This window comes from Nematolebias whitei, chromosome 21 (assembly GCF_014905685.2).
Source record: "Nematolebias whitei isolate Nwh7 chromosome 21, NemWhi1, whole genome shotgun sequence".
In the NCBI taxonomy this organism is placed as follows: domain Eukaryota; kingdom Metazoa; phylum Chordata; class Actinopteri; order Cyprinodontiformes; family Rivulidae; genus Nematolebias; species Nematolebias whitei.
This window is the reverse complement of record NC_056518.1, coordinates 18,401,742-18,413,448: the sequence shown is the minus strand read 5'-3', so window position 1 is coordinate 18,413,448 and position 11,707 is coordinate 18,401,742. Positions and strand designations below refer to the sequence as shown.

At 37.6% G+C, this 11,707-nt stretch overlaps 1 protein-coding gene across 1 annotated transcript; it reads left to right on the top strand.

The window, feature by feature from the left end:
* The first annotated feature begins 7,552 nt into the window (after nucleotides 1–7,552).
* On the top strand, nucleotides 7,553–10,873 carry fcf1 (FCF1 rRNA-processing protein). Its single transcript, XM_037695584.1, has 8 exons — nucleotides 7,553–7,651; nucleotides 7,913–7,977; nucleotides 8,129–8,200; nucleotides 8,285–8,433; nucleotides 8,536–8,608; nucleotides 8,694–8,781; nucleotides 10,463–10,557; nucleotides 10,665–10,873. The coding sequence occupies exons 1-8, from the start codon at nucleotides 7,649–7,651 to the stop codon at nucleotides 10,711–10,713; spliced, it is 594 nt and encodes a 197-aa protein (XP_037551512.1). The 5' UTR covers nucleotides 7,553–7,648; the 3' UTR covers nucleotides 10,714–10,873.
* Nucleotides 10,874–11,707: the final 834 nt, after the last annotated feature.

The following is an 11,707-nucleotide window of genomic DNA, read 5'->3' as shown; positions in this document are numbered from 1 at the left end:
ACAGTACAGCCAAAAAACAGAGCTCCCGCTAAAACAAATAAGAAAAATGTATTAAAGAAGTGAAATGTAGACAGTGCATGCCGTCTACTCTGAAATAAAAATCAAATTTAACCATTTTCCCTTTGTAAAAATGTGTAAAAAATACAATTATATGATGCATTTATAGAACAGATTTACTGGAAATGTCCACGACTGGAAAAGTTGTGAGTTGAATGGCCAAGCTTTGTGCTCTTGCACGTTAAACGCCACTCCTTCAGTCAGGAATGCTAACCAACCAGAGGTGCAAATAAACATTAGGAATGCTAATATGAAGGCAGAACGTTTGATTGTTCGTATGCCATCACACATTCTCTGGAGGAGTTCTTGTTTTTATAAGGAGCTGCCTTGTCAATGACAGGCGGAGGGTGGGGATTTCACCACCTACTCAAGTGTCCCGCTACACTGACTGATGAAAACAATATTTAAAAAATGTTTCTGTTTTCGCTTTCGTTGAATGTATATACCTCATCTCATTGCCATACAAGTTTTACAGACCGACTGTACATTATATGGATTTTTCATGACTAGAAACATTTAAGTTTTAAGTAGGGATTTTATTTTAAAATCTACTTTAAACTATGTATTTTCCAACCATTTGAAGGGCGATTTACTAAAATCTTAAGATTAATAAAACAAGAAAATCAGTATATTATGAAGGTGGGAGACAGCTGGCCTTTTAAGATGAATTTTATCTGAGATTATAATTGAAATCAGGATTACCCTGATTTCTTTACACACCGAGCACGAGTTTACTTCGACTGCATCGTACAGTACTTTTATCACAAAATGTCCTCTGCTCCATATAAACTCATGGAGTAACAAAACGGACTACCCTGAGATACCCACAGAACAAGTATAAACTATAAACTTAATTAACTATACTAGATAAAATGTTATAAATATTTAAAGGACAATTTACTTATTGAATACAACACAAATGTAAATGACTTAACCAAGAAAAAACAAAAGATGCTTGAGAAATGTATGTAACTAATTGTATCATTAAATAAATTACAACTACTTAATAAAAACAGAGTTGTGAAGTCCTCTTACATCCCACAGAGTACACGTGCACACACCCACAGCACAAACATCTATACCTCTGCATGTAGCCAGGGTGGTGTGACAGATTCATTCATAGAGACACGGGATTAATGAGATTAACTCCAAACCCAGAAAATTGATAACGAGACATCTGCTGATATCAACATGTTAAAATACTCAACACATTAAAATACTCCTCGTGTCATATTTTTCACACACAGAAATAACAACTCCGTCTATAGATCCACTTTTACTAAACAAGTTTACTGAAGACATTTGTAGAATATATATGAATAGTGATTTTACCCAGCACATTTCTTCTTATTTTATTATATGAAGGAAATGTATAATGAACAGAGTTATCTTACATTTTATTTTAATATTTTTATTTTGACAGGCTGCCAAACTTCCTGCCATTGAATAACATTTTCCTTTGACAGACCTGGCAACTCCTATAGATTACCAACACACACTCTCTTGGAGGTGGGCTTTTGTGAGAGGTACTCATGACAGATACATCTCGCTCGTGATTCCAATTTTGTTACTAAATACCCATAATCCCCGCTCTGTTGCCATGTGACCAGAAGTCACCCTACTGACCAATGAGGTACCTACCATACTCTCACTAGCTATGTTTACATGCAAAAAAATATTTAATCGGATTGAAATGTATTCCGATTAAATAATCCAAATGTATCGTTTACATGGGCACAATCTGATCATTTACCTGCAGCGGGCTTTTATTCAGAATAGAAGTATTGACATGCGCAGAGTGGTAAACTCTCCTTAAAAAAAACAACAGAAGTTCTACTTTCGTGATGAATGTAAACAAACCTGAGCACCCAAAATGGACCCGCGCCAGGTTTTAATGACGGTGGAGACGTTACTGCACTCCCTGACTGAGCTACAGGAGATACAGATCATTTTGAGCTCTTTTAAAGTTTCTAGTAGAAATAATGTGTCGCACACCGACCAGTTTGGGATCCCCCACATATATTAGCATCTAGCCAGGCAGAATTACGTGAGGCTGACATAGGTCGCACATGCGCAGTCAGGTCAGTTTTCCACAATCAGAATAAAATGATCAGATTAAGTGTTTACATGCACACCGTTTGGATTATGAATCGGCATAAACCACCCCTCTCATTTGGATTACAAATTCATTCTGATCGCGCTGAATTAGCTCAGAATAATCCGAATTAGGCGTTTACATGACACATTTTTATTCCAAATGGCCATTTAATCTAATTAGGGGTGCACCGATTGTAGTTTTCTGGCTGATCACCGATTTCTAAAAAGTCTGACCGGCCGATTTCGATTTTGTCCAATACCAATTTTGTTTTATAAGCGACACTGTCAGGTATTATAAGATCACAATGCACCTTCAATTTTCTAATCTTATTTTATTGAAAAACATACCCTTGAACAACATCCTAGAACAATACAAACTTGTTTTAACTGGCCATGAGTTAGTGCTCTGAAATATAAATTAAGTTCAGACAACTGTTGTTAAAACAACAACAAAAATTGGTAAAATCGGTTTCTCGTGCAAGTATCGGCCGATTTCCCAAAATTAAAGAAACCGGCACCCCTACTAATTACTGTACTTAGGTCCATGTAAACATAACTATTGAGTCACGAGAACACAACCCACAGATAGACGTGCATTTATCAGATTTTCTGATTGAAAATCTGCTGGTTCCTTAGATTAATAACTTTATTAACTGATAATCTCATTTTTATTCTAATTTCATTTGAGCTACATTTAATTATTTTTTGTAGGGATTACAAGGAGCAGATTTAGTCTGCAGGCCTTGAGTTTGACATGTGCTTTAGACTGCATGAAGTAACAGAACTAACAACTGGGCTTACATTTATCATTTATAAGTAGGTGAAAGAGGACACATATTTAGATTGAACATTATAAACAAAATAAACATGAGCTAAGTAGAGAAAACAAAAATAATAAAAAAGTAGACAAATGTGAAACGCCTGCTGAAAAAATGCCATCTTTACAAACTACCCTGAGAAATGGAAGGTGGAGTTTCCTACAGAACTAGTTTTCATCTCAGCTCAGGCTGCTGCAGAACATCAGCTGGTGTTAAAACGTACACACACCATTTATTGACGAGAAGACAACGTTCATCTAAAAGTCATGTCGCTCTGTAACAAATGAATTGTTACTTTTGTTTTACTGTACCTGCGTCTCGTACTCCCACCTCTACAAAACTGAGTGACAGCTGCTACTAATTATGATTTCAGAACACTTTTCATGCCTGTGATGCTGGTAAGGCATTTTCATCCGTGATCGGTTTAAACAGGCTGCGTTCAGCAGCATTTTCGCCGCACAGAACATCTATGCGTTTATGTCGGGAAATGACTCCAGCCTCCGACTCTGAGCCATTAGCCTCCTACTCAAAGTTATTGAGAAGGCTGAGGGACGGGGATGAAAAAGAGCCAAGTTTGTGTTCTGAATACAGATGAAGCAACACAAACTTCTCTATGAAAACACTTCAACTGTGACTCTTGCGATAACATTTGCAAAACACTTTCATTTCATGTTTACAGGTTGAAGCTAAGTGCCTCTTATTCATCCACAGCTGTGGAGAGACTAGAAGGCTTTAAATTGCAGACAATAGTTAGTCTCACCAAGTGACCACTTTTCATTCAGACGCCTTTCTGCAAGGCTGTGTACCAGCCGGATCTCGTAGTCCTGGTCTCGACTTCTCCTGGAAGTCTGGAGGATCTTGATGCCAGTCGAAAGCTTTATGTAATCGTCGTAGTAGTAACCCCAGGCAGCTAAGGAAAGCTGCAGCTGACTGTCGAACTGAGACAGATCATCCAGATTCATGCAACCTAGGGTCTTCAATCTGTAGAGAAGATTAAAATTGAAATACTTGTCTTCTTTAGGTTTTACAGAACAACCCTACTGCCACTGCAGATATGGCCAGATTCATCTATTGAGCAAGTCAACTTCTCTAATTGCAAACAGAAGGCCGTCTTTCACACATGAATACTAGTTTATATGAACTTCAGCACAAGCAGTGGTCGACATAAGCGGTTTCCGTTTATCCGAGACGACATATCTCGGATAACCAGATCTTGCCTTGGGGTTATCCGGTGAACAACCAAATGAAATAGACACAGATTAAAGTTCTCCGTCGCCGTGACAGATTTCCATCATTTTAAATGTCTGTAAAAATGAAAGGGGGAAAAAAAAAAAGTGTTTTAAAGCCTTCCAATATAATGATGATGCAGGAATTAATGTAAACTGATGCTATTTGCAACCAATAAAGAGAACAAGAGCTACAATTTGACCCAATCAGAGCAGAGCAGTGCGGGCGGTGCTGTCTGATACAAAAATCTGAAAAATTCTATTCTAGACGGTGTTTTACTAACAACAAGGTGTTGTGGATGTTTAGATGAGCTAAACTTTAATATATTTAGAATCATACCGAGAGGTACTTAAACTGTGATTAAATTATATAAATGATCAAATATGAAAAAAATAAATAGTATTAAATTACTGCATGGGCTGAAATCCTGTAAATATAATCCCTTTGAATACAATAGTCATTTTAGTCGTTTGTCAGTCTGCCAAATTTAAAACAATATTATAAATGTAAGTTACTGGTAATTTGTACTCTGCAAAAGGAATTCCTGTGTTGTAATTTTTTTAGTATATCCGACAACGCCTCAAATGAAAAAAACTGGAAAAGTAAACTAAAACATAAACTACAGAAAAGTGTCTCTAAACTCCCTCTTCCTTCAGAATGATGTTGGTCTTGACGGTGCAGGTTAAAGTCTTCTTACAACTTCAACGCTTCGTTAGAGAACAGGTCTGTACCCGTGTACTTTTACTAAGGACATGTACGCAGTATGCTGTGTACTTTTACTAAGGTCATGCACACAATATGGGTGGCACGGTGGCGCAGTTGGTAGAGCTGGCGCCTCTTAGCGAGAAGGTCGCCAGATCGGATCCCAGCCGAGTGGGGGAATTCTGGGTGGAGTTTGCATGTTCTCTCCGTGCATGCGTGGGTTTTCTCCGGGTACTCCGGTTTCCTCCCACAGACCAAAAACATGCATGTTAGGCTGATTGCAAGCAAGGGTACAACAGCACTGGAACTAGAGCTATGCAAACAAATTAACTTCAAAAAAATATATATACTATTTTCTTGTTGCAAGTTGTAACCATAAAACTAATCACCCACGATGAGCCCATTTCTCTGAAAAGCAAAGGAAGGTTTATGCGAGTTCTCAGTTTTAACTTCTTATTTAGCAGAAACCTTTGGCCAACAGATAATTACAAAAAAAAGGGTCAAAAAATTGCCACCAGTTTGTCACCATATCAAAAACTAAACTAAAATTAAGTGAGCGGTGAAGATGTAAAAGGACAGCGGTGTCATATAATGTGACTGTTTGCCTTTAGAGAAGTCAGACAGTATTTTATTAAAACTTGACATTGTTTCTGAAACATTACTGACCTTTAGAAAAGACAAACAGGGGTCATTGTTTTCATGAATCATTAAAATATAAGTATGTTTTGTTTGTGTGTTGGGTGCCTGTAGAAAGCACCCAACACACAAACTGCTGCATTGCTACATGGTCTTCAACTCACTCAGTCTCTAAAGAATACTTTTTACTGCAGTGACCCTTTGAAACACTGCAGCTCACACATACTCAGAGACACTGCCCTCAAGTGGACAAATAAACACGTTCTGTGCGAAGATGCATAAACAAAAAGTGATGCGCTAATCCCCAAAACAACAGGACGTTTATAAATGCATGCCATATTGGTGTAATGCTCAAAAGAGCTTTCTTTGCTTACGTCTGGTAATAGTGTTCCAACTTCTGGGAACAAAGCCACTCCTGGAGGGCAAAGTCTCGGAGAAGCTGGATATTGGCCTCTGCGATTTCCCTCCAGCGCTGCTGCTCAATCACCACCTCCTCCAGACGACTCAGTACGCTCAGACTCAGTTCTTCCAGTGTCTGTACATCTGGATGACACATGAACAGCACATTAAAGAAAACCCGACATCCTTCTAGTCAATGACTCAAACACACCGACTAGGATTGCTGCAAACACTGAATAATTATATAATTGCTATAATATAGCAACTTTTACTGACCTTCAAATAAGTGCCAGTACTGAGAGAGGTTCTGTCCTTGGAGCCATTCTTCAATCTCACTTTCTTTTCTATTCTTCCAGCGTATTTGCCAGAAGAAGATCCACAACACTGAGCAGAAGAGGAGGGTCAGGAAGAAGCGGCGGTCCATCAGACCATCTTTGAGCCTTCACTCATGTCCCTCCGTGCTCTCAGGAGAAATGCCACACACTACTGGAGTAGTCAAAAAACCTACAATATAAGAAAAACATGTTTGAATTATGTCAAGTACTCATCAGACTGCTTAAGTTTTCAACTGACTACCCTTGGTCAGACTGGAAATATTCAACCAGCTAATCTGTTGCCTGTTTCTCTAAGACAAAAGTGAAACTCAAGAAAAGGGAAATATGAAATCTAACATGACAAGAAAACACAGGATTATATCATACTGCTGCATTAAGAAAAAAACAGCAAAAAAAGTCTCAAATGCTTTTTTTAATAGCAAGTATTAAATGGATAAAATAATCCAAGGAATAATCTGTAATTCTAGCAGACAACAGTGCAATGATGAGCTGTCTGGACTCGCTAGCTCACGTTTCAAAACGTTGACAAATGTTATCTGCTGCCACAACCAAAAAAAAAATCAAACAAATGTCCTAAATAGAAATATACCCTAACGTATGACTGCTTCGGTGATCTTTACAAAAATGACAAGACCCCCTAGAGCCAAAAATAAACAAGTTAATTGCAACAGCATCCCTCTCACTAGCCACACAAGATGTTTGAATCTGCACAACTGCTACTAGACAACACAAATGCTAACACAGCTAGTCAATTTAGCCGCAAATGCCAGTCTTTTTTGAAAACTCGACAACAGCTCATAATGGTATTAAGGGCGTACATGTCTCCAAGTTCAAAACGAATTATCTGAACTATCAAACAAACAAAGCTTCATCGTACCAATGTAAAACAGTCACTAATCCGTGCTAATGAACGCCGCAACACCTTTCGTCTCTCATGCTACAGCATAGCAGCCGGATAGGTGTTGTACTGAAAAACGTTCCTCTTCCGTCAAACGTACCCACTACGCGTAAAACACATTTTAACTAAAATTTTCCACGAACAAAATTACTAGCAATATTATTTATAGTAATAGTCAGGTGAAATTCGTTGCTGTGGCCAGATAAAAAATAATCCCTCATGTATATATATCATTAAAAAATCGTTTTTAATAATTGTGTCCAAAAACCCAGAACTTAGCTTACCATTTTGACGTTTACTGTCAATTTATTAATGAAAAGAAACGCTTTAAAATTTACTTGCTGCGACGGGGATATTTCTCACAACCGATGTACTTTTTTCTGCACAACACCGGAAACGAGCGCAAAAGCGTCGATTGTTGATTACGTCATAACGTCGACACGAGGAACACATCAAATTTGAGGAGTAAAATTCTTAGCATGGTAAATAACTATAAACTGCATCACAGCTGCATCACCGTTACCTTTTAAAGTTTTTATTAGTTTAAGTTAGCTCCTTTTTGTGTTAGTTGGTATGTTTTGAAGATAAAACTAAGTTAACGTTAGTTAGCTTAGCATGTTACGTATACCAGCTTTTTCAAAAGAAGATTAAATATTTAAATACGTGAAGAAATATATAAACATGCTATTAATTGTGGTGTTTAACTTGCAGTTGATTTATTGGGGTTTAACCTTTTTCAACAGGGGAAGCATAAAACCAAGCAGTTTGCTGCAATGAAAAGAATGATTAGTCTCAAAGATCAAAGAATGTAAGTTTTAATTATTGCTGTTTATTTTGTTTATTTTTGCCAGTCATTGATTTAATTCTCTTTCTTAGAAGCCCAAACTAGATTATTTATTCTCTTAGCGTAAAAAAAACACTGTATTCTTTTCCCAATACAACTTCCTGCCTGGTTGAAGAAAAGAGAAAGATCGTGCAAAAGCAAAAGAAAAGAAGAAGAAAGACCCCTCTCAGCTTAAGGAACGAGAAGTGTAAGTTAGACTTTCAGCAGAATAAAATGTATTCAAAATATGGTTGTGATCTTATGACTTTTCTATTTTCCACTTTCATTGCAGCACAAAGTACCCATCATGCATGTTCTTCCAGTACAACACTCAGCTTGGCCCACCATACCACGTTCTTGTTGACACCAACTTCATCAACTTTTCCATCAAGGCCAAACTGGATATTTTTCAGTCTATGATGGACTGCCTCTATGCCAAATGTAAGTATTACCACAGTTCAAATGTCACATTAGTTACTTGCTGCACTTAGTTAATAATAAAATAAAAGTGTAATAACTAGTTTCTCATGTGATGTGATCTAGGTATCCCTTATATCACAGATTGTGTGATGGCTGAGATTGAGAAGCTGGGATTAAAATATAGAGTTGCACTCAGGTACAAGTTTTGGGCATAAATCAGGTCTGAGAGCAAAAACACGTTTCCTCTTATTCACCTATTTTCTGTTTTACTTTTCTTCCAGGATTGCGAGAGATCCTCGGTTTGAGCGCCTACCATGCACCCACAAGGGAACATATGCTGATGATTGTTTAGTCCAAAGAGTAACACAGGTAATATATCAAAAATACACAGTTGTTATACTGGAATACAGTTAGTAGCCTATCGATTTAATGGTGAAAGCTGTGATTTATAGTACAAAGGTTTTAAAAAAAATGACGCAGTAACGCTAATAAGCAATTTAAAATCATTGGCTGCAGTAATCAGGATATACAAAAATAGCTGTGGTGCTGCTGTAGTTTTCCATATAATTGAGTACACCCTTAATGTGGATGGGTCATGATAATGCAGCCACCTGAAACTTGCCACCAACTGGTAAATAAGTGTAAGGTAAAGTCAAAAAACACCTACCATCCTCTGCTACAGCTTCTGAAACGGCTGTGGCCGAGTCAAGGCCACATCCCCTCCAGCGGTCAAAGCCTGTAAATTAAGTCCATTCGGTCTAGCTCCATCTGAATTCTGTCATCAGCCAACAAGCATGGAGATCTCTGCTCCTTCGCGCCTTCTGTGTCGGTTCACGTGTCGCCATTTTTAACAGAGATAAATGTTTTTTTTTTATATATATATAAAAATAAATGCTGCAGTTGCACATTTTTAAAAATTGTGGGTTTGATTCTTGTGTAGGAGATGCTCTAATGATTGATTGGTTTTGATTCTGATATTCTCTGACCATTTAATGGCCGGCGTAACAAAAGCAACCCAATGGGAATATTTTGGAGCCACACTGAGTTGACTTGAGTAGGGCTGAGTCTGAAAAAAGCTTTAAAATAATGTAATTGATAGAATGCTCTTACACATTTCCCTCAGCAACAGACCAGTGGGTGCTCTGGGCTCAACACAAAGATTATAATTGGAAATCTGAGTTGCTTTGGCAGCTCGCTCAGTGTGAAGGATGCTGTATAAAATCAACCTTTATAAGTTTGATGTGATACGTGTATTGTCATCACTGTGTGTTCTGCTCTCTACATTTAACCTATTACACGTGAGATACACACACGGACAACTTTGTAGGCGCCCGAGGGAGCAGTTAGGTGTCTTGCTGAAGGACACCACGATGTATCGACATGGCAGGGAAGCAAACCTGCAATTTTCCAGCCCCAAGTCGCTGCCCTACCACCGCGCCACACCTGCCCCTTAGATGACACTTTGTTAATCTTTACTGAACAGCATCAAATGTGCCTGATGAATGTTGGTATTTACTTTGTTTGATCCTGTTTTGTGCTAATACTGCGATACAAAGGCCACAGTGTGATGACACGGAGAAGATTAGTGCAAAAATTGCTCAGAATAATTGTTCATGCAACTTCAAATGCCCTTAAATATTGTAAAATATTGGAAAGACGTCCTTAGTTTACAGGAGCTTGGCACAGGACAAATATTCCAAAAATAATGATTCAAATTACTTTGTTGATTTTAACAGAAATTCTTAACAGTGTTTTAAAAAGCAAATATATTGTTTGTCCAGCAAAGAGCAGCTCAGAATAAATGTTTGGTCCAGTAATTGGAAATCTTATATTGGGAAAATAAAAATTTTATCCAAACAACTAAAGCTGAAGTTACAGTGCTGTGCAGTTTTAAAAAAACATGCTTGTTCATCTTACAGTTAATCTCATCTAAAGATGCTACAAATTTTGAATCAGTTAACATAAATATTGTCCTGATTGTTGTTCATTTGTATGTAGCCAATGTTTTTTTTATGACGATCTAATAATTATTTAAGAACTGTTTCTGCAGCACAAGTGTTACATCCTGGCTACTGTGGACAAAGATCTGAAGAGAAGGGTCAGGAAGGTACCTGGAGTGCCCATCATGTACATCTCAAACCACAGGTCTGAAAAGTGTCTCAAAAATGTCTTCGTTTCTGTTTGTGCACTTAAAAAAAAAGTCAAAAACACAAGTTATGTTCTAACCTAATGTTCTCCATTTCTAATTACAGGTATAACATTGAACGGATGCCTGACGATTATGGTGCTCCAAGGTTTTAATATTAGTCCACCTTTGCTGGCCCTGTAAATAATAGACTTTATGATTCCTTTTTTTTTTTTTTTTTTGCTGTATACAGTAAAAACAAGACAAATAAAAATAAAAACATGAGCTTATAAGTTTAATTTGTGTGATATCCAGGTGGATTTGATTATATTTCAGCTCTGCAAATCTCATTGTTTTCTCATTAAATATTTTGTTGCAATTTTCTCTGAATAAATAAAAGGATTAACTGAAATGTTTTCATTTTTTTATTACAAAAGATTTAATTGCAGATTTTTTTTTTCCCTTTTATGACCATATTTCATTTTTTTTACAATACAAATTTAAACATTACTAGAATCAATATACCTTTTTTTAAATGTAATCCCCTAACATAAAAATTTGTAGCGGCTCTCAGACGAAGATCTTCCGAGCTGCACCTGAATGCAACACTTCTTACTGCTGATATCGCGTTCAAAGTCTTGCGCATGCGCAGTAGTTGGAGGTCGGGGAGTGTCTTAGCGGCTCGTTGGACTCGGAAGAAGCCAAAAAGCGCATCTGCAGGAACAATGAATCGGATGGCTCGGGAAGAAAGGATTTTGTGAGACGAGCCAGAACTGGACGGAAGGAGAGAGTCAGGGAAATGGGCTCACAAAGGAGCTCAGATTTATTGGATGTTTTTGGCGTGAACGACCTCTAATGGTACAGGGAGTTTGGATGTTCTAATTGTTGACAGCTGAGTCAACCTATCGCTTTACCACATCAATAAATTAGGTTTGGCATGTCATAGCTTAGCTCAATCTAATGTCTTATTTGCATGAATAGCTGCCTTGAGTGAGGAGCACTTGCTGCAAAGTCAAGTATTTTTTTTCTTATTTTACTTTAAATCACTGCTTCATTTGCATTCACCAAAGAGCTGCTTTTGTGAGACACTGATGCCATAATCTCCTGGATGTCATGCCTTGACCATCTGCTGCTGGAACCTGTTTTTTTATCTGCAAGCTGATTAGCCAT